General features: G+C 42.2%; 1 protein-coding gene across 1 annotated transcript in view; it reads right to left on the bottom strand.

Annotated features, from left to right (window-relative positions):
• Positions 1-810: 810 nt before the first annotated feature.
• The window catches only part of LOC124788813 (juvenile hormone esterase-like), a 172437-nt gene continuing 149625 nt past the window's right edge, over positions 811-23622 (bottom strand). The window contains exons 12-14 of the mRNA XM_047256094.1: positions 22193-22322; positions 14759-14897; positions 811-979 (exon numbers count right to left, since the gene is read on the bottom strand). Of these exons, the coding sequence (XP_047112050.1) occupies positions 811-979; positions 14759-14897; positions 22193-22322 (438 nt within the window). The remainder of the gene's footprint in view (positions 980-14758; positions 14898-22192; positions 22323-23622) is intronic.

Consider the following 23622-nt stretch of genomic DNA (forward strand, 5'->3'; position numbering starts at 1 on the left):
GAGAGAAATGTCTGTGGTTGTTCAGTTTTGTTCAGCTGTTTGAAAATCAAATAACGTAAGTGGTTTATCAGCACAGTAATTCACTAATTTTCCTAAGGGGCGTTTCAACTGTAGTGTTTTACATCAAGATAAACCATTTTGCCACAACACTGTCAACCATTCCAAGTATATCTCTAAAAATTTCCTCTTGTTAGTGTTCGTAAAACAATTACACAAATTGAGGAAATTCACATTCTATTAGAAATTTCTTGTGAAATAAGCATTCAAGAATTTTGGAAGCAAGCCTGCTCTGTGAACTTGCAGTTTTAACTTGTTCTCTGTGACGAACATTGTATGGCCATATGGCAGATGTGTGTGGACAGAAACTAACTCCTCGTCGACTTAGACGTCATCAAGGTCGGCGCAGTTACCAAAAGGATTTGAAACGTGGTAACAACCGAGGTTTTTAATGAAACCACACCTGTGGCTTAAAGAATACCCTGCACTCTATTACAGTATAGGATGATCGAAAAAAGGTTATTCCGAAGGAAACAGTTACCTACAGAGAAATGGTAGCGTAATTATAATTTCGCAAATAAATATTGGTTGTACAAAACAAAAAATAGTGTGACGTACGGATACGTCACTTGTTTAAACAAAGAACACAAAGCAGAGATATAGGAAGAAATATCTATACTAATATTTCATTTCGCAGCGATTTTTGTAAAAAGCTACTTTTAAAACATGCAAAACTACTTATGTGAAATATTGAACAAAAGTTTCGTAATGTCGAGGTGCTAATCCAGTATTCAGAATCTCATGTAACTCTCGTCAGTAGGTTCCGGGGAACGCCTCCAACGGCACGTTATCGTTCCAGAAGTCCATGCGCTCACCAAGCCTGTTGTGTGCGAGCGTGAAGTTGGCCTGCATCAGCAGGTAGCTGCGATTGGTCAGGTTATAGGGCTCCCACACCACAGGATCCGCCTCGGGGGTTGGATTCCTGGGAAAACGTTCGAATGAAACCGTAATTACATTTAATTTTGATATGTTACCTACAGTTCAATTAACACATCGCTTAAGCGATTTTTCTTACTATTTTACAGTAGCTGTTAAGGAGCGACCACATAGGAGAGAGAGACGAAAGAGGAGAAGCATAGACTTGTAGGCAGTGGTCTTGAGTTAGGGATTATGTGAACGATTATTAGTTTTCCTTACATGTTTTTGGTACATGTCGCGCAATAGTGTAATACAAGACTTAATCTCATAGTTATGTCCATACGGCAGCCTAAAGTAGCTGCATAGTGTAACATACATTTATATAACTTTGAATAATGTACCATCATACTAGTCTTCCTTCAGTTATCACTATTCTTAAGCAAAGTGTAGGATGTATCGGAACTACAACCACAGATAAATAGTTGATGAACTGCAGACTATGATATAGTATAAGACGACACTAATGGAACTATGGGCATACCGGCCCATTGATCTGAGAGCCCATTCCCCGCCCTTCATGGTCAAGTACACACTCTCTCCTCTCCTTCGCCCCTCCCGTTAATGTTGGTTGGTGAACTTGCATGAAGTGTGTTTATTTAGGACCTCCTATTTATCATTCACTTTATTGCCCTTACGAAAACAACTTATTACTCAACTAATTTCTGATCAAACATTGTCCCCAATTTGAGTGCCAAAATCAAACATGGCGGTCCAAGATGGCAGCAAGGTAAAGAGTCACCAACATGATGGATGTGTAAGAGTTCATATTAGCCGACCCTCGACGTCACCCCATGACATCACAGTGGACATAATCCAGTGTAAGACGACGTTAAATTAAGTAAAAATCTTACTGAGATAGCTTATTTGACATTTTTAAAACAGCTACATATTTCATGATAGTTGCTGATTACGCCAAAAACTGTTGATTATAACGGAAACCGCTTGCAAAATTCAATTTTGTGGTTTTTAATTTTTGACTGAGGCGCAGTTCACGTTTGACGCGTTTTTTTAGGTTGTATACTGTACACGTGAAATGTTGGAAACAAGCAGGAACAGCTAGTGTTTGAGAGCCGTCGTGCCGTCAGCCTGTGGAAGCTCTGTGGCAGTGAATTATTTGTTTAAACATTTATGGACGTTCTTGAGTCCCTACAGAGATGTGTGTAGCAATAATACGTTACTAAAATACAATGCAAGAGTTCTTATATTTTTCGTGTGGTCGCGCTGTATCACAAGGATTATCAAGGATCTACTTGTTTTACGCAGTTACATATTACGTGGTCTATTTATTTAAATATTTAGGAAAGTTTGCAGCTCGTCACAGGACATGTGTGTGGCAGTATTTAAATACAAACTCACTGGAGGTGGCATGCTCAGACTTTCAATACATCGCTGATTGAACGGGCCAGCACCTTCTGCCGGCTTCCACAGTGGACCTCACGTTATGTGTGCTGCCACTTGTTTGTGGCACCCACACCACGCCAGAGCTGGAACCGTCTTTTCTCCCAACCACAGCCCCACACCACGCCTGTTGTGAGTGAAATGCAAGGGACATATATTTTGACTCCAGTACGCAAAGGAATATCAAGGAGAGCATGGGCCAGCACAGCTAAGAGATCCTGAATATTATTAGTACATTTCTCGACAAAAATTTCTTGTAGAAATTCAGTTTAACTATTCATCACTAAGGCTGAAAGTCAATTTACTTTTTACTCCTTTATCGAGTCATACACTTCCATGTATGGAATGTGCGAAATATGCAGGAACAGCTAATGTTCGTGAGCCATCGACTCTACTGCATGAGGGAGCTATGAGATACTGGACCGATCACAGGCAGTCGCACACTCCAATGAGTAGGCCTCCATGCCGTTCTACGAGTCGCCTTTTCTTGTTACAGTGTGCATGCACATAAAATGGACGGGTGTTATGGCTAAACTTCATTTAAACACAGCATGGTCTACAGCAGAAGTTTTCTGAATATCAGAGGCAACTGCATCAGTTGTACATCGGTTTTAAATAAGCATGTGACAGCCTAGATCGGAATAGACCCTCCAAAGTATGAAAGGTTTTAGAATCCCAATAAAATCATTGAGGCTGATGGGAGTGAGAATAAAAGTGACAGTCTGTAAGGACAGAATAGAACAAAAGTTGACAACAGAGTTCCATGTAGGGAGGGCAGGAAGATGTGATCTCTGCACTACTCTTTAAGTTAGCACTAGAGAAGGTAATGCGCAAAGACCGATTAATCCTGGGACTATGTTATTTAACCCATGGGTCCACGTGGTTTCGTACGCTAATGGTGTAGCATTAAGTATGAGGAATGACAGAAACCTGAAGGATAATTATGGTCTATTAGAAGGAGCATCACGGAAGTTAGGACTGGAAGTGAACACAGGCAAAAAAAGTATCTGATGATGGGACGTAAGGAGGAGAGACTACAACAAAAATAAACGGTAAAGAATTTCAAAGAATGGAAGAGTAAATACGTGGGTTCGACACTAACCGAAGATAACAGGACAGCTGCAAAAATGGAAAACAGGTTCCTTTCAGAATACATTGAAGTCCAGAAATAAAATAATTGAAATATAACTGACTATGTTAAGACCTACAGTAACGTAACTTATGGATCTAAAGGCTATGAAAGAAAATTTCAGGTTACTGAGATGGGGTAGGAAGACTTTGTCTGATATACACTCCTGGAAATTGAAATAAGAACACCGTGAATTCATTGTCCCAGGAAGGGGAAACTTTATTGACACATTCCTGGGGTCAGATACATCACATGATCACACTGACAGAACCACAGGCACATAGACACAGGCAACAGAGCATGCACAATGTCGGCACTAGTACAGTGTATATCCACCTTTCGCAGCAATGCAGGCTGCTATTCTCCCATGGAGACGATCGTAGAGATGCTGGATGTAGTCCTGTGGAACGGCTTGCCATGCCATTTCCACCTGGCGCCTCAGTTGGACCAGCGTTCGTGCTGGACGTGCAGACCGCGTGAGACGACGCTTCATCCAGTCCCAAACATACTCAATGGGGGACAGATCCGGAGAGCTTGCTAGCCAGGGTAGTTGACTTACACCTTCTAGAGCACGTTGGGTGGCACGGGATACATGCGGACGTGCATTGTCCTGTTGGAACAGCAAGTTCCCTTGCCGGTCTAGGAATGGTAGAACGATGGGTTCGATGACGGTTTGGATGTACCGTGCACTATTCAGTGTCCCCTCGACGATCACCAGTGGTGTACGGCCAGTGTAGGAGATCGCTCCCCACACCATGATGCCGGGTGTTGGCCCTGTGTGGCTCGGTCGTATGCAGTCCTGATTGTGGCGCTCACCTGCACGGCGCCAAACACGCATACGACCATCATTGGCACCAAGGCAGAAGCGACTCTCATCGCTGAAGACGACACGTCTCCATTCGTCCCTCCATTCACGCCTGTCGCGACACCACTGGAGGCGGGCTGCACGATGTTGGGGCGTGAGCGGAAGACGGCCTAATGGTGTGCGGGACCGTAGCCCAGCTTCATGGAGACGGTTGCGAATGGTCCTCGCCGATACCCCAGGAGCAACAGTGTCCCTAATTTGCTGGGAAGTGGCGGTGCGGTCCCCTACGGCACTGCGTAGGATCCTACGGTCTTGGCGTGCATCCGTGCGTCGCTGCTGTCCGGTCCCAGGTTGACGGGCACGTGCACCTTCCGCCGACCACTGGCGACAACATCGATGTACTGTGGAGACCTCACGCCCCACGTGTTGAGCAATTCGGCGGTACGTCCACCCGGCCTCCCGCATGCCCACTACACGCCCTCGCTCAAAGTCCGTCAACTGCACATACGGTTCACGTCCACGCTGTCGCGGCATGCTACCAGTGTTAAAGACTGCGATGGAGCTCCGTATGCCACGGCAAACTGGCTGACACTGACGGCGGCGGTGCACAAATGCTGCGCAGCTAGCGCCATTCGACGGCCAACACCGCGGTTCCTGGTGTGTCTGCTGTGCCGTGCGTGTGATCATTGCTTGTACAGCCCTCTCGCAGTGTCCGGAGCAAGTATGGTGGGTCTGACACACCGGTGTCAATGTGTTCTTTTTTCCATTTCCAGGAGTGTATTTAGGACAGTGAGAGAGAAAGAAAGCAGGGCAGATAAATATTGCATTGAAAATAAAGCAAGGAAGAATATTATCAGATAGTCATGTACAGAGAAGACCCAGAAAAAGATGGATTAAATTTATGGAAGAAGAACTCAAAGCAATAAGAGGAAATGGAAAAGGAAAGGAATGGACACAGAAAAATGGAGTCAGGTGCAACGGAAGACCTGGTTTTATCAGTATTTAAACATCCGGGATCATTTGTAATAAATTGCAGGGCATCCATAAAGGAGTATTTAATTATAAACACAGTGCACGTGACGGGCTCGGTCACGCAATACATCCTGACCACGCAAGACAACGCATGTCGCACTCCTCTGCAGTGCTACGCTCAGTATGGCTGTGGCTATCCTTTTGCAGCAACCACACCACGCCAGTGACACAGGTCACCTTAACTTCCAACCTCACACCACACCCAGCGCTAGGGGCGTATTTTTGCCTACAAGCACGAATGAACAGTCACAGAGAACATGCACCGCCACAGCCTATAGCTGCTGATTACGCCAAAAACTGTTGATTATAACGGAAACCGCTTGCAAAATTCAATTTTCTGGTTTTTAATTTTAGACTGAGGCGCAGTTTGCGTTTGGCGCGATTTTTAGGTTGTGTACTGTACACGTGGGATGTTGGAAACAAGCAGGAATAGCTAGTGTTTGGGAGCCATCGTGCCGTCAGCCTGTGGAAGCTCTGTGGCAGTGAATCCATCGCAGGCAGTTTTACTGAACAATGTGTGCACTGCTGTACTCTCCTTCAAGTCGCCCTTCCTTCTTCAAGCATGCTCATAATGAGTGTGGGTTTTATGTCCACATTTTGTTTCAATACAGAATGGTTTATAGCAGAAATTTTGTATCCCACTGTTGTATACAAGTTTTTCTATACAATTTGTTTAAAGTAATTTGTTAGCCTTACTTGCACGTGTTCAATAAGCTGCTCTTTCTCCGGTAGTAGTTAATATTATTCCTTCACGGCAATTCCTTTCAACCTTATGCCTCAGCTTTCATATTTTGACTTTGATCCCCTCCAGATCTAGTATCAGTTTTTGTAGACATAAGCATTAACTGTACCTAGAGGAATAATAACTTTAATAGAGAATGGTTCAAGTCTGTTTGCCATAGTATTTCTTTTTCTTTCCTAAGACCTGTGGAATAATATTGTTTGCTTCACAGATACAAACACACAGTCCGTTCCATGGTTATAAATCGTACTTCTAGTCTGGCAATACCATGTTCTTTTGACAGTAAAAGTTTCTCACTGCTGCATATATGGTGACCTTATAAAATCTGTAAAATGGTTACCAGCAACTTTGTTCACTCCTGCACTTGTGTTTTGACATATCTGGGACGGATTGCGAAAAGGAGCATCTTGCCAATATTAGATTTTGAGTTATTTTCATTTTTAAATTCAGCAATAATTTATGAACATCTCTTTAAAAATAGATTTCTATTTCTAAATTTGGGTAAGTTAAGAAACAGCGAAACTTTGAAATGGAAAAGAGGTTTTGAGATAATACATTTTAAGGTTTAATTTTGTTACAACTGTTTAGTTGGGCAAATTTGAAAAACAAATACAGCATATATCTTACCCTTAAAATGCCTTTTGCCAAATGGTACATAATTTTTTTATTTAAATTTGCATGTTGTGTGGTTAACCCCTTCAGAATTATAGCACACTTTATTGTATATAAATTTAAAACCAAATAAATTGGCCCTACACTGAGAAAAATTAGTGAATCCTCTGCCCTTTTATTCTCGCAAAGTGTTGTACTTTTATTCTGTGTTATGACAAATTGCCATTTGACAACATCTGAAAGGATTTTTCACTCTAACATAAAAAGTGAACACTTGCCTTCTTTGACATTATTGTAAGCACAAAATGTTCTTCTTTTATATAGTACTACTCTGAGCTCCTTAAAATGCCTTTAACGTGTAGGAGATGCTATTTTGTGAAGCGTTGCATACCAGGTGCGAGATTTCGAAAAGGTGTCTTTCGTCAGGCCTATGTTATTTCCCCATGACGACAAGAGAACCATTTGCAGAAGACTGGCATCCATTGCTTTTGATGATATTATTGCCTCCTTTGTAATCGATACAGTCATATACAAAATAAAATTTTTTTTATAAAACACAAAAAGCGAAAATGGTTATTTTAGGTATTACCGAAAGTTTTTGTGTGTACTGAAAATTTCGATACTCCTACAAGAGCTCCTTTCACGCTTTCTGTCTGCTCTGTTAAACACCTTTATTCTACCAGAGGATCTTGTCTATGTTAATCAGTATATTCCGACTGTCTTATCGTTGCTTCCAGTCAAATTCCAGTTTCCTTGGTAGTCTCCTCTCACACCAAACTCGTGGTTTGATGTTAGGTAGTCACGCATCCTCATTTCCGTACAGAGCTCTGCAAAATCATGCATTATATCCACGCCCATGAGATAACAGTCGTGTATACGAAGATGCTGCAAACTGTAGGCAGTTGATCCATTTGACATCCGTTTTAATATCAGACAGTATCAGTTTGTGTTCCACCTACATGATTTGTGTATTTCTTCGAAATTGTTCTAACACATTTATTCGAATATGCATCTTTCTGTCATGTTCCCATGTGGAAAAGTGGTACTTTTTTCCTTTACACCTTGTCTTGCAGAAATGATCTTGAAGAATTTATCAAGTAGATAAGTGTAATTTTTTTCTTTAATATTACAAACCTGCACTTCTTTCGTTGTTCTTGACATCCCACATGATAACAGACGTTAACCACCACAACGTTGTCTCGAAACAGTCCCGCAATGTATATGTAAATTTTTCTTTTTAAGGAGAATGCTATTTATCGAATAATTCACGTTACCAATGTTAATAAAATATTGTCCAGAGTCTTCAGTAACAACCACAAACCAAACAGTTCATCGGTTGGCCTCATCTGCATCCCTAATAGCTGAGAGATGTTTAGCACTTTGGAGCGAGATATGATAACACTGGTACCACAGAACACTGATGAGGTGCGGTTTCATGTCTTGTTATTTACTATGAGGATCCAACATGCTGACGCTTCTGGTCATGTGACCACGTTAACAGTTCCAGTTACACGCCCTACATTTAAAAGGCAGTCGAATGCCGCACTCTTGTTTCATGCAATTAAAAAGTCATAGTATTGTGTATGTATAGACAAAATTTACCGAAAAGCAATTATTTTTAAAATATGTCATCACCTTTTAACGTCTCCGTTAATAAATATACAGTCCGCCCACGTTAGCTGAGTGGTCAGCGCTGCGGAATGCCCGCCAGGGAGCCCGAGTTCGATTCTCGGCTGGGGCAGGAGATTTTCTCCGCTCAGGAACTGGGTGCTCTGCTGTCCTCATAATAATTTCTTCCCCATCTCCGATGGGCCAGTGGCCCAATGTGGCGTCGAATGCAATAAGTACTTGCCCTCGGCGGCTGACCTTCCCCGAATGGGGGAGTCCCGGCCCACAATGCCGTACGCTCATTTCGATTGCCAATAAATATACAGTCCTAAGGGTAACAGTATGCATACAAAACACATGGAATTTACTTATCATAATACGTACAGATCTCTAATCATGAACAAAGGAATCTAATTGATGTTTGATCCAAGCAAAGGTGTGTTATTACCATATCTAAATTATCTGCATCATTTTGCAAAAACCAACTGGTCTTTTTACTTCTAAAATCATATCAAAGTCTTTCTTTCATTAAAGTGAGCCCCCAAGCAAGGATACCGTTTGAAATTAACACCTGGTTGTCATTACCTTGTTTTTCTTCAGTTGTTCTAGACATTTTCTTCGGTGTGATGTAATGTTCACTTGGGAGAGACATGTCACAGTATTAAGACATTGAGGCTGCTCCTTTACCGACTGCACACCACTAAATTTCCTCCATGGGAAAGTGTTTCAGTGGGAAGAGCAACACCATGCATACAAAAAATTCCCAAAAGTGGCATGTCGTGATGCACACTTACGATTACAGCTCCAAGATGCTGATCACAATCACCGAAAAAGTTGTAAATAGATTAGTGTTTTTCAGCATGTACCACTTCACTGTGCAAGGGAACAGTTAGGCTGCCAAAAAATTCTAAAAATGGAGGGGGGGGGGGCGGGGTGATTGTGTTTCAATACATATACACCGAGAAATATCCTGTCAGTGTACGTGTTGTGGGGTGGAGAGTAATAGCACGTGTGTGAAAGATGTGCAGGTTGCTTATCATTATATGCAACTACTCCTACCGATCTCTGAACAAAAATTTATTGGATCTTGTTTCATAATAAACTTTTCCATATTATTATTTTTGAAAATACATTATATTTCGAGTACAAATGCCCATGACACTTCAGTGGTAAATAACTTCTTCTTTAGTAGTAAAAAATACATATGGATCACACATAGGCACTATCGATGAAATGTCACTTGTTTGGATATGGCTAACCTGCAATGCAGCAGCACTAATATAATTATCCTGTGGATAAAGTCTGAAACTTCGTGAGGCTGGTTGCAGATGAGGAGATGGGAATGCGAGTAGAGTGTAGCGAATTGCAGGCAGATTAGCAGAGGATCGATGGTTGCTACAGGAACTGGAAGTTGGCACTGAGTTTAAGTATGTGTGATGTATTGTACCCACATAGGGCAAAATATCCAGTCCTGTATGGTTGCACGATTGATGAAGAATCACTACAACCCAAAATAATCGCGGAATGCCTGGAAATAACCATCCAGTACAACATAAAGTGGAACGATTACATTAAAATAAATGTACAGATAAGCAGACGCTAGGCTCAGATGTATTGGTGGTATCTTAATGGAGTGTAATTCATCGACAAAAGAAGTGGCTTAAAAACACTCCTTCTATAGATTTTAAGAACATTATCAGGTCACATCAATGGAAGAGTTAGACTAGTTCTAAGAACATGATCGTTTAGATGGCGAAGCGACATTAGGGCGTTACAGAGACGCTAAACGAACTGCAGTGGTACACTGTACAAGAGCGGTGCATCACGGAAATGTTTTCTGACGAAAATCCAAGAGAATATTTTCCAGGAAGAATTTGTAAACATATTACTTCCTCCTAAATAAATCTCGTGAAATAACCACAGCGAGAAAATTTGAGGTAATATGATGGTTTATCGACAATCGTTCTTTCCACACATGATCCACACATGATCCACTACGTATCACAAGGTAGCATACGGGTGTTACACGTCTGATCATTGGTATGGTTTTCGTATATACAGTAGAATGGCCTGGGAAAATCTTTATGACGCGTACAACATTATCTATTGTAAACAGCGCTGGGAGCGCACACGCGGATTGAGTAAGAAATGCAACGTAAATTAGACACGTCCTATATTATCCTATATCGTAAAGATTCCGTACCACGCGGCAGTACACTAAAAGAGGGCTAACAGGCGTAATGTAGGCAATCTCTTTTGGTATATTTACTATACTTTCTAAGTTTTCTGACAGTAACACACAGTATTTAGCTTTCCCTTCGCTGTGACCTAAACACTGTTGTAGAGAGCAGTCGCGTTACTTCACACTTTCTGTGTATGTGCAGGTGTTATTCTTAACGTGAAACATGCTAAGTAATGCACAGTTATTACTAATTTAAAAGAGGGAATTTTTTACATTATGCTCCATTGGCACAGTAATACACATGTAATGGAACAGAAGAAATCTATGTTGCGTATCTGACCCATTTTGCTTCCTCACAGTCAGTGTCAGCTCGTGGATGCTATAAAGATTATAATACTGTGACAGCTGACAAGTCTTTCTGGGTCCGTGCATAAGTAACGAGCTGAAATTTACACTGTGTGACTACTAGTTGAGACAAACACATCAGAATAAGTTTTGCATTACCCCGATTCCCAGAATACCTAAGACATACTTTGACTGTCTATATTTTATCACAGACACATTCCCTTTCACTGTTCAGAGATGTCACTAGAGCGGCCCAAAGATGTAAACAACCAGGCACGAGCACCGCCTATTAGGCGGAGGGGGTCCGACAGACGATCAGTTCCAGTCATTCCACCACGAAAGAGGTTCATGGCTCGTGTAGCTTTTAACATTAACATTTAGGTGGATACTCTACAAATCACATTCAAGTGCCTGGCAGAGGGTTCATCTCTATTATTCCAATCTCGTATAGTGCCATGAAAGAACGAACACCTATATCTTTCCGTATGAGCTCTGGTTTCCCTTATTTTATAGTGGTGATCGTTTCTCCCTATGTAGATCGGTGTCAACAAAATATTTTCGAATTCGGAAGAGAAAGTCGGTGATTAAAATTTCGTGAGAAGATTCCGTCTCAACGAAAAATGCCTTTCTTTTAATGAAGTCCAGCCCAGATCCTGTATCATTTCAGTGACACTCTCTACCATATTTAGCGACAATCCAAAAAGTGCTGAACTTTTTCGATGTATTCCGTGAGTTCTATCTGGTAAGTATCTCACACAGCGCAGCACTAATATAAATGAGGACGGATAAGCGTAGTGTAGGCAGTCTCCTTAGTATCTCTGTTACGTTTTCTAAGTGTCCTGCCAATAAAACACAGTCTGTGTCTAGCGTTCCCCAAACATATTCTGTGTGTTCCTTCCAATTTAAGTTGTTGGTAGTTGTAATTCCTAGGTATTTTGTTGAATTTAAGGCCTTTATATTTGTCTGTAGTTCAACCATGCCTAGACGGTCAACTCCGCGGTTCGATCGCGTCCGCTTTGTTACTTTGTGCCAGAAAGGGCTCTCAACAATGGAAGGGTTCAGGCGTCTCAGAATCAACCGAAGCAATGTTTTTCGGACCTGGAGGAGATACAGAGAGACAAAAACTGTCGATGACATGACTCGCTCAGGCCGCCCAAGGGCGCTACTACTACAGTGGATGACCTCTACCTACAGATTATGGCTCGAAGGAACCCTAACAGCAACGCCACCATGTTGAATAATGTTTTTCGTGCAGCCACAGGACGTAGTGTTACAGCTCAGTCTGTGAGCAATAGGCTGCATGATGCACAACTTCACTCCCAACGTCGATGACGAGGTCCATCTGTCCGCAGCTCGTGGTCATGCGGTAGCGTTCTCGCTTCCCACGCCCGGGTTCCCGGGTTCGATTCCCGGCGGGGTCAGGGATTTTCTCTGTCTCGTGATGACTGGGTGTTGTGTGATGTCCTTAGGTTACTTAGGCTTAAGTAGTTCTAAGTTCTAGGGGACTGATGACCGTAGATGTTAAGTCCCATAGTGCTCAGAGCCATTTGAACCATTTGAGGTCCATCTTTGCAACCACGACACCATGAAGCGCGGTACAGATGGGCCCAACAACATGCCGAATGGACCGCTTAGGATTGGCATCACGTTCTCTTCACCGATGAGTGTCGCATATGCCTTCAACCAGTGAATCGTCGGAGACGTGTTTGGAGGCAGAACGGTCAGGATGAACGTCTTAGACACACGTTTCAGAGAATGCAGCAAGGTGGAGGGTCCCTGCTGTTTTAGGGTGTCATTATGTGGGGCCGACGTACGCCGCTGGTGGCCATGGAAGGCGTCGGAACGGCAGTACGATGCGTGAATACCATCCTCCGACCGATAGTGCAACCATATAGGCAACATATTGGCGAGACATTCGTCTTCATGGACGACAATTCATGCTCTCATAGTGCACATCTTGTGAATGACTTCCTTCACGATACCGACATCGCGCGACTAGGACATGCTACCGGGTATTAGTGGTACCGGTGTGCACAGCAATCTGGACCACCACCTCTGAAGGTCCCACGGTATGGTCGTACAACACGCAATATGTGGTTTTCATGAGCAATAAAAAGGGCGGAAGTGATGTTTATGTTGATCTCTATTCCTGTTTTCTGTACAGGTTCCGGTGCTCTCGTAACCGCGGTGATGGAAAACTTTTTTTCGTGTATGTATTTAATCTTGTCCGTTAACTACTGTGCAGTGTATGGTATTTAAACAAAATGTGGAAGTAAGCAGCTATCTGGTCTATGTGTACACACACTACAGCCAGAAAAGGCGACTCCCAGAACGGCGCTGTGCTGTACACATCCCAGCACAGAACTGCTTGTGATCAGCCCATCGCCTCTTAGTTCCCCCATGCTGATGGCTCGCAAACATTAGCTGTTTCTGCGTATTTCCCACATTCTACATGCGCCAGCTAGTGATATCGACACTTTTATATGTTGTCTCACAGTTTTCATGATCATATAATGAAATGCAAGTGCCTAGTCTTCTCACTTCTTTAGGATTCCTGCTAACTGATTTCAAACCTAGTGAAATATTGAAAAAATAACAGACTTTTGCTTTTTGGGTGAGGAGGAGGGAAGTTAAAATTCTCGTTCACCCTTACAGATCTTTTTCCCTTGAATCGCTGATTCACTAGAGACAAACATTGTAGTGGTTCTTTTAGGAAATGCGTGGACGATTCCTTGTTCCATGTTTCTCAAATCGGAGTTGGTGCTTCGCATCTAACGTCGACATATCATTAAAACATTTATCTTCCCTCCTATTTTCTTTGCGGAGCTCTGCATATGGAACTGCTTCAATAAATTGTTATTGTGTTTAATATATTCATGATGTCTAACGGATTGTCTCTATGATACTTAAGTATTTAATAAATTTTAACATGACTATGCAGTTTCACTCCCATGAATGAAAACATATGTTGATATTTTACTACTGTAACTATTTTCTTTCCAATTCCAAGGCAGTGTGTCGCTAAATCTCAGAGCCCGAGTGCGGATGCTGTTAATAGTTTTTAATAGGAGGTGGAATATATAGCAGGTCTATTGAAGTCGCTACTCCAGTTACACCATGCTGACGCTTACGTACGGGAGATCCAATGACGCTGTTCACAGAGATTAACACGGTGCACAGCTGACAGAACATATTTAACGAATTTATCGCAACTGTTCTTCTTTTTCTAGTTTTTAAGGTAACTGCTAATGACATATATTTCCCTCACAGGTCTGCGCGTATAACTGCTCAAAGCAAGCAAATGAAAAGCAGAGAGTCCAACAAGCTTTCGTCTTGGAATGTATTTGTGCGACACAAAAGATTAGGCGGTCGCACTCAACTTCAGGTTCCAACACGCATTTCTGTATGTACTACCAAGTAGTCTCTGCAGCAGCTAAATAAGGGAATCTCTTGCCGAAGGAATATGAAAAGCAAAACCCATTTCGTTAGCATAGTGAAAATTTCAGTTTGTGGTCATCTTCTGTAGAATTTCACACAAATTAGGCACTCTCGTAATTTCTAATTAGCGATTTCAAGAAAAAACAGAATAAAATTTTTGCCGGTAAATTTTGGTACATTACACACTGATAGTGATATCCTGAGGAGGACTACTAAAGTAAAACATCGGTACCTTCCATATCTCATCTTTGTAATGTGGAAGACCGAAAATGTGATTTTATTTCTATAAGTTGTAATAGTTGTTTGATAAATATAGCATTATCATTACATAAGAACGACAAATACTACAGATTACTGAAACAATATAAAACCCTTCAATAATTATTTACATACAGACACCACATATTTGGACTTAGCTATGGAGATCCCCTGATCTCCTCTGTTAATCAAACTTTTGTACCAATCCTATTTAGTAAGAAGAAGTATTCATACCCGTATTTTACGAAGTTGGTCCATAGACGCAGCATGTTCCTCCGCACTTGATCCTCTTCAGATTGTGGGTCCAAGTTGTAATTGAGGTCGTTATTATAATGGAGGAAGAGGAATCCTTGCTCTCCACCGTGTTCAACGCCTGAAACAGAGACGTGTACCGATCACAGATAACTGGTCGGAGCACAACATGACGGGTTGCACCTGTACCTTAAGTAATTACATAGAATGCAACAATAGTGTAAGAATGACGTCCCTCATTAATTTGGGAAAGGTAGGTTGATACTGAACCAAGAAATCTCTTTCTCAAGGAAAAAATCTTAATTAATCTGGAGTCTTGTAACACTTCGCTGTACACCATTAATAAGAATCTACAAAGCAGTCACCTAGCCTTTGAGAAAAACAGTAGCAGAGTTTATAGTGCGAGCGCACTGCCCGCCGCCAAATTTGTGGCAAGTTCCCATGGGACGAAACTACTGAGGTAATCGGTCCAAAGGCTTAATATAACTTAAACTAAGTTACGCTAAGGACAATACACACACCCATGCCCGAGGAAGGGCTTGAACCTCCGACGGAGGGAACCGCGCGAACCGTGGCAGTTGGGTAAGGAGTGCAGCTTTTAGCAAAGCTGCGCAGTCAAATCATCGAGGCGAGCCAACCTACGTCCTTGTGAATCTGCACATCACACACATTTCATTTGCGACATTCCTCTGGTCGAAACCCAGAAGAATCTAATATACATTTATTACAAGGATATGAACATCAATGTATTCTTCTATAAAACTGGTACCAATGAGAGTCTTTCGATCATCCATTTCTTAGCGTTACTTTGCACAGCACAGGGGCTAATCATTTTAAAATACGGGACGATACCACTGTGCCGTGATTATCGCGGCACGGTTGTAGTCCTGTCCGGAACTACAGGTGGCGCCAAAGCTGCAAGAAGTTTTCTCTCTGAGAGCAAAAGGGCACTGGAATCATCAGGGTAGGCCGCAGTTAGCGCCACCGGTGTCCACTTAAGAATGACTGGAGCCAACACGTGGGGTCTTGCTGAAATAAGCGGAACGAGTGGCTCACCTGGCCAGCGGCATAAGAGATACACTTGGCGGCTGGCGGCTTAGAAGGCGGACGAAACATGGATCTCATTTTAGCGTATTTAAGAGACTTGCAAAACTGCAAAGCGAGGTGCTCCGAGAATTTTTGAGGAAAAATAAAAACACTGCAGAGCCCTCTCTTTGTTAGCCCATTGGCTGTCTAGATGGCCAGTGTGCACAGGAGCATTACGGTCACTTTTGATCCTGGCACTACGAGAGTTTTTTTTTTCCTGAAGTGTCCCGGCAGCGCTTATGCATTGCCTTGAATTGTGTGCTCTGTACTTCAGTCCAAAAGTAGAACACTTTTGTGCTTTATTGACGTTACAATGAATTGACTGTCTGTGTCATACGGTAGAGCATGCATAATGTTCATGTATCTTAAAAGGTGAAACTTTGCAGTGTATTGGTAGTGAGTGCACTACTGATTTCCTGTTGAAGCTTCTAAATACGCTAATTCCATTTCGTTTTATATATGTTTCCCACACTGTTAAAGGGTGTCAGTAGGTATCAGGAGGAGACTGAAACCCAGGAGCAGGTAACAAGCAGCTTGGCCAGCGGTGAAGAGGCTAAACCGTGTCTGTTGAAGGACTCGACTGTGTATTGCAAGGCACTCTATTACCGCCCTAAGATTACAGTCCTCCCTGAGCTTGTCCTGACGCTTTTGGCCAACTGTCATCAGTTACTCTAAAAGGTATTCAATACTTGTGTCAATATTTCTGAGGAGCTTACTTTTAAGGGTGTGGATTTCAGCATAAGAACGATGATACGGACCTGTAGAATATGTTCTATTAGTAAACCTTCCCAGGACACCAAGCAATATGTGATGATTTCGCAGCTAGCAGACAAATGTGGTGGTTGTCTCACGCAAGTTTCGGAAACCAATAAGTGTGGATATTTTTCGAGGGTTTCTTGGCTGTTTCCCACCTGTGTAGCCACGACAAAGGCGTCGTTCGGTTATGTAAAATGATTATTTGATGTCAGTGGACTTAACGAAATTTTGATATCGGATGCCGCTACCATTTTCAGTACCATTCAAGCAGTTTTGTTTTGTATTACAGGTAAGGTACTCTATCACCACTGGTTGTTATCCGAACCCCTCATTCGCAGAGAGGGTCAATGGGAACCCTTTCAGTGCGATTGTTGCTTAACAACATCAAAATCATGGGATGACACATTGGGGTTGTTGACGTATGCCTTCAACACTGATAAAACGTTTTACACTCATGATCCTATTCATTAATATTTATTATTGACGACCGTTTTCAGTTGCTGATACTGCCATCTGCAGATCTTCAATTTTTTTTCGTAAACCGTGTTCAATTTATAGACAGTAAATTTTGAAGATCGTAAGATGACACTTCCAGCTATTGAAACCGCTCGTCGATAATGAATATTAATTAATGCGATCTTGGCTATAAAATGTTTCATCAAGTTAAATATAGATCGCTCTTTCCATTTTGTCATCATGAGAAACTTCAGCCTTCAACATTCCCAAAAATGAGTAACGTAAGGATGCACTCGTGTGATTTAAGGTGTATTTACATATAACTACCTAATAAAAGAAATATTTATTTGAATTTCACGCTACGCGTACACCCTGCTCTTATTGCATCATTATTATCCCCAGCAGCATTTCTTGTGTATAAGTCTTTGAGACTATTTATTTCCAATAGGTATAATTAATGTCGTAAATGCAGACAGTTGATAGTACACGGTACTAGAAACAAGAAAGTGTAGTAAATGTGGGCTCAACAATGCAAACGTGAAGAGCTGTTCAGTTGAACATACGTCTTTCGCAGTAGTGAAGATGAACAGCTACTCATACCCTTATAGGTATGCACTTCAGATCCCAAATTAAATGGACCCTTTTTTCCTTTTATTGGTCTAAACTAGTACTGGTGGTTGAGCAGATTTGTTTCGCACTATGGAAGAGGAAGAAGTGAGAATACCTCTTAAAGTTTTAGAACCCTTGCTTACCGGACGTTTGTGCTCTTATTTCATTTAATTTCAACTGCATGCGTTTATGCCATTAATTATGACGCATCTTGTATTTTATTATGGTTTCATAATACCAGACACGTTTTTATTATCCTATCTCGTTGTTGCTTAGATATATATCCATTATGTGATCAAAAGTATCCGGACACCTGGCTGAAAATGACTTACAATTTCGTGGCATCCTCCATCGGTAATGCTGGAATTCAGTATGGTGTTGACCCACCGTTAGCCTTCATGACAGCTTCCACTCTTGCAGGCATACGTTACATCAGGTGCAGAAAAGTTTCTTGGGGAAAGGCAACCCAATCTTCACGGAGTGCTGCACTTAGGAAAGTGCGATCCAAAAAAATCCCAAAGGTATTCTACAGGGTTCAGGTCAGGATTCTGTGCAGGCCAGTCCATTACAGGGATGTTATTGTCGTGTAACCAATCCGCCACAGGCCGTGCATTATGAACTGGTGCTCGATCATGTTGAAAGATGCAATCGCCATCCCCGAATTGCTCTTCAACAGTGGGAAGCAAGAAGCTGCTTAAAACATCAATGTAGGCCTGTGCTGTGATAGTGCCACGCAAAAAAAAAAAAAAAAAACAAGAGGTAAAAGACCCCTCTATGAAAAACAAGACCACACCATAACACCACCGCCTCCGAATTTTACTCTGGCAGATAACGTACACAGGGCATTTGCCATATTCACACGCTGCCGTCGGATCGCCACAGTGTGTACCGTGATTCATCACTCCACACAATGTTTTTTCCATTGTTCAGTCATCCAATGTTTACGCTCTTTACACCAAGTGAGGCGTCATTTGGCATTTACCGGCGTGATGTGTGGCCTATGAGCACCCGCTCGACCATGAATCCAAGTTTTCTCACCTCCCGCCTAACTGTCATAGTACTTGCAGTGGATCCTGATGCTGTTTAGAATTCCTAAGTGATGTTCTGGATAGGTGTCTACCTATTATACATTACGACCCTCTTCAACTGTCGGCGGTCTCTGTCAGTCAACAGACGATGTCGGGCTGCACGCTTTTGTGCTGTACGTGTCCCTTCACGTTTACACTTCACTATCACATCGGAAACACTTGACATAGGGATGTTTAGCGTTGTGAAAATCTCGCTTATAGACGTATGACGCAAATGACACCCAATCACCTGACCATGTTCGAAGTCCGTGAGTTCCGCGGAACACCCCATTCTTTTCTCTCAAGATTTCTAATGACTACTGAGGTCACTGATATGGAGTATCTGGCAGTAGATGGCAGCAAAATGCACCTAATATGAAAAAGTATGTTTTTGGGGGTGTCCGCATACTTTTGATCACATAGTATATATAAAATATTTTGCATCACCTCGGTTCCGAGAGTTCGGGAAGCTGCACAGAAAATTGGAACAGAGATCAACATAAACATCATTTCCGCCTTTTTTATTGCTTATGAAATCCACGCATTGCATGTGGTATCACCATACACCGAGACCTTCAGAGGTGGTGGTCCAGATTGCTGTACACTCTGGTACCTTTAATAGCCAATAGCACGTCCTCTTGCACTCATGCATGCCTGTTTTCTTCGTGGCATAATGGCCACAAGTTCATCAAGGTACTGTTGGTCCAGATTTTCCCACTCCTCAACGGCAATTCATCGTATATTCCTCAGAGAGGCTGGTGGATCACGTCATCCATGAACAGCCCTTTTCGATCTATCCCAGGCATGTTCGATAGGGTTAATGTCTGAAGAACATGCTGGCCACTCGAGTTGAGGAGGAGGAGGAGGATATTAGTGTTTAACGTCCCGTCGACAACGAGGTCATTAGAGACGGAGCGCAAGCTCGGGTTAGGGAAGGATGGGGAAGAAAATCGGCCGTGCCCTTTCAAAGGAACCATCCCGGCATTTGCCTGAAGCGATTTAGGGAAATCACGGAAAACCTAAATCAGGATGGCCGGAGACGGGATTGAACCGTCGTCCTCCCGAATGCGAGTCCAGTGTGCTAACCACTGCGCCACCTCGCTCGGTCGAGTTGAGCGATGTCGTTATCCTGAAGGAAGTCATTCACAAGATGTGCACGATGGGTACGCGAATTGTCGTCAGTAAGACGAATGCCTCGCGAATATGCTGCCGATATGGTTGCACTATCGGTCTAAGGATGGCGTTCACATATTGTGCAGCCATTGCTGCGCTTTTCATGACCACCAACAGCTTACGTCGTCCCCACATAATGACACCCCAAAACAGCAGGGGACCTTCACCTTGCTGTATTATCTGAAACCTGTGTCTAAGACGTTCATCCTGACCGGGCTGCCTCCAAACACGTCTCCGACGATACACTGGTTGAAGGCATATGCGACACTCATCGGTGACGAGAACGTGACGCTAATCCTGAGCGGCCCATTCGGCATGTTGTTGGGGCCATCTGTATCTCGCTGCATGGCTGTAAAGATGGATCTCGCCAAGGACGTCGGGACTGGAGCTGTGCATCATGCAGCCTGTTGCTTACTGTTTGTTCCTAACACGACGTCCTGTGGCTGCGCAAAATGCATTATTCAACATGGTGGCGTTGATGTCAGGGTTCCGCCTAGCCATAATCCTTAGGTAGCGGTCATCCACTGCAGTAGTAGCCCTTGGGCGACCTGAGCGAGTCGTGTCACCGACAGTTCCTCTCTCTCTCTGTATCTCCGAACAACATCGCTTTGGTTCACACCGAGATGCCTGGACATTTCACTTGTTGAGAGCCCTTCCTGGCACAAAGTAACAATGCGGACGCGATCGTACAGCGGTATTGACAGTCTAGGTATGGTTGAACTACAGACAACACGAGCAATGTACCTCTTTCCCGGTGGAATGACTGGAACTAATCGGCTGCCAGACCCCCTCCATCTAATAGGCGCTTCTCATGAGTGGTTGTTTACATCTTTGGGCGGGTTTAGTGACATCTCTGAACAGTCAAAGGGACTGTCTCAATGTTACAGTATCCGCAGTCAACGTCTGTCTTCAGGAGTTCTGGGAACCCGACCGATACAAAACTTTGATATAAAGGTCAACTTTATTGCCTGTAATACAGCATACAGTCACCTACAATCCTTATTTTACAATCGTTATTGCCTACTTTGGCCCAAATAAACATCTTCAAAATAGAGCTTCTTCTTTCTTCCAGTAGACAAAAAAAGGGCCTATCTTGAACCAAAGTACCATACGGGACCTTAACTAGCAGTCCTGTACTGTCTGTTATAGTCCGGATGTCCCAATCAAGATTATATGAATCAGGGAAAACTTCAAGGCCACCATAATGTGCATGATTCCCCCGTATAGAAGCAAGGTCAACCAGGTACTGCTTCCAATCACAGCACAAACATCACAAATGAACTGCACTCCCAGTTCACAAAAGTCTTTTTGGACCACCAATAAGCTGCTGCTTATTGAATTGGCCAGCAAGGTCAATGACTATTGCATTCAAGCACTTGCACACATGCACACTGCGCCGCCAACGGCGACGATAATAACGTCGGATATGCATTGCACCGGTATGTTTACACACAGTGTATGGGGGAATCATGCAGATTATGGTGGCCTTGAAGCTTTCCCTGATGCAAATATTCAGGTCTGGAAGACTTGGAGTGCATCAGAGACATCAGGACTACTATCTAAGGTTCCGTATGGCACTTTGGTTACAGACAAGCCTTTTGTTTTGTCAACAGAGGAAAGAAGAAGCTCAACTCTGACGAGTATATGTATATTATTTATTATTATTTTCGATTATTCCCTTTGAAGAGAGCGATTGAACTTGAGTAGTTCTGGTTTCTTCTTCTTTCTTCGTTCTCCCAAATTCTCTTCATACGTTCACTGTGTTCTCTCTTTCTTTCTTCTGACCATCTTCCCCCCCCCCCCACCCCCACCCCCGTTGTTCTTCATGTGTTCTTGTTTACATATATACCATAAGCTGTTATCCGTGCGTCACAACTGTAGTACTAATTCTGGCAAGGTTATACCTTATTCCATATTAAGAACATCCTAACCTTAATAACGTGAACTAGCCGAAATTTCCCAAACTAAACTTAGAAACAACTGAGGGTAATACTGTAATAAGGATCTGATTTTTTTTTTTTGTCCAGAGTGTCTGACATGATCTAAATGGAGACACAGGACATCTTTAATTATAGGGAATGATTTTGACGTAATTTCAACACCAGATATATTTATTTCACGCAGTTTCGGTTTCGGCCCCCAAAGCCAATGTCAAGTGTGATTATCTCAAGTGTCATGAGTGACGAAGGCTGAGATAATGCCCCTCGGGACCGAAACAAGTGATGTGCAAAATAAAATTGCAATTGGTGTCGAATTTTTTTTCACTTACCCCATTCGTTTGTAGGTACGTTCTCTCCGCGGTAGTCGAACTCGTAGTAGTAGACTGGTAGATCGGTAACTTCCACTATTTTCCTGACGAGTGCATCAGTGGGATTGAAGAAATCTATGTCCACCTTAAGCTGTAAGAAAATGAAATATATGTGTTACTGCCGAGTGTACAGAATATTCTTGACTTACTTTCCAAATACATTCAAAATTCGCAGATCTTGCAGTAGCCGTGTTAGCGAAAAAATTACTGGATATCAGTTCTACCAGTTATGCAAATAACTGATTTTTACATACTCGTATTACCTCCAACTTGTTTCAGCACATCTTTGACAGCGCGAGTGGGAATTCCTTATTTAATTTTGTAAAATGCTAATTTGTTTTAAGTAATAGTTGTTCCATCGGAATTAGACCAACAAACGGTTTTTCTCTGTTTCTGTCATTACCTTCATTTTTCTACATTATTATGTTATGTAGGACGCTTTGTGCATAGTTGGATATTGGTAGCTTGTCATCTGCATCTGAGTATTGTTACTGTGAGTTTTGATGATGCTCTAAGACGTGCCCGTAAGACCTTGCGCAACAATACCGAAAAACGCAACACACAATTATCGCACACAAGACACAATATGTATCGTGCAATGTACCGAAATTATTATTTTATATGTCTCTATTATCTGACGGTTTGTAGCATTAAGGCATAGCAATTTAGTTGTAAGTAGTATTAAAATGAATATTTGGAAAGGAAGTGCGAAGATGCAGGTACAAAATTATGCCAATAGGAAACGGGCGATCGACATCTTAATTAGTTTTAGTGTCAGACAGACACAGAATATCGTTAAACATTACAATAATTGTTAATTACTGATTAATTATTTCAGGTTAACAATTTCATCGAATATAATGATTATTAATAGCATTACATCATACATATACCACTACAAATTCTTTCTCGTTGACATATCAGCATAATGGGGATAAAAATGGCAGAAAGGTATTTTATAGTTTCACTTATGTCGCGATCGAACAAAGTACGACATGAATCATGTTGTGCTTGCAGAGCATCAATGGATTCTTGCATTACTGAGAGCACAGGCTACTATGGTCGCAGATAATAATATTCTTAACTTCATATTAAAACATAGCAAGAACCAATACACAAAACAAAATGGCACATACTCACCTACAATAATAAAGTAGTTTACAAAATAGGCAATATGTTAAGGAAACAGCGACATCAAATAGGACACAGCACAAAGAACACAGCATAGAAAAGCTTTGGAGCACAGAAAATATCCACAGACAGATCCAACGGATCAGACATATATACACTTATATGTAACTCTTATCATTCATTATACAGAGTGAAAACATGCAGCAAGTTTAAAACCAAGTATTCAGAAAGTCCCACAGCTCTATTAGACACCAGCTCTA

The sequence above is a fragment of the Schistocerca piceifrons genome, chromosome 3, assembly GCF_021461385.2.
Source record: "Schistocerca piceifrons isolate TAMUIC-IGC-003096 chromosome 3, iqSchPice1.1, whole genome shotgun sequence".
Taxonomy (NCBI): Eukaryota; Metazoa; Arthropoda; class Insecta; order Orthoptera; family Acrididae; genus Schistocerca; species Schistocerca piceifrons.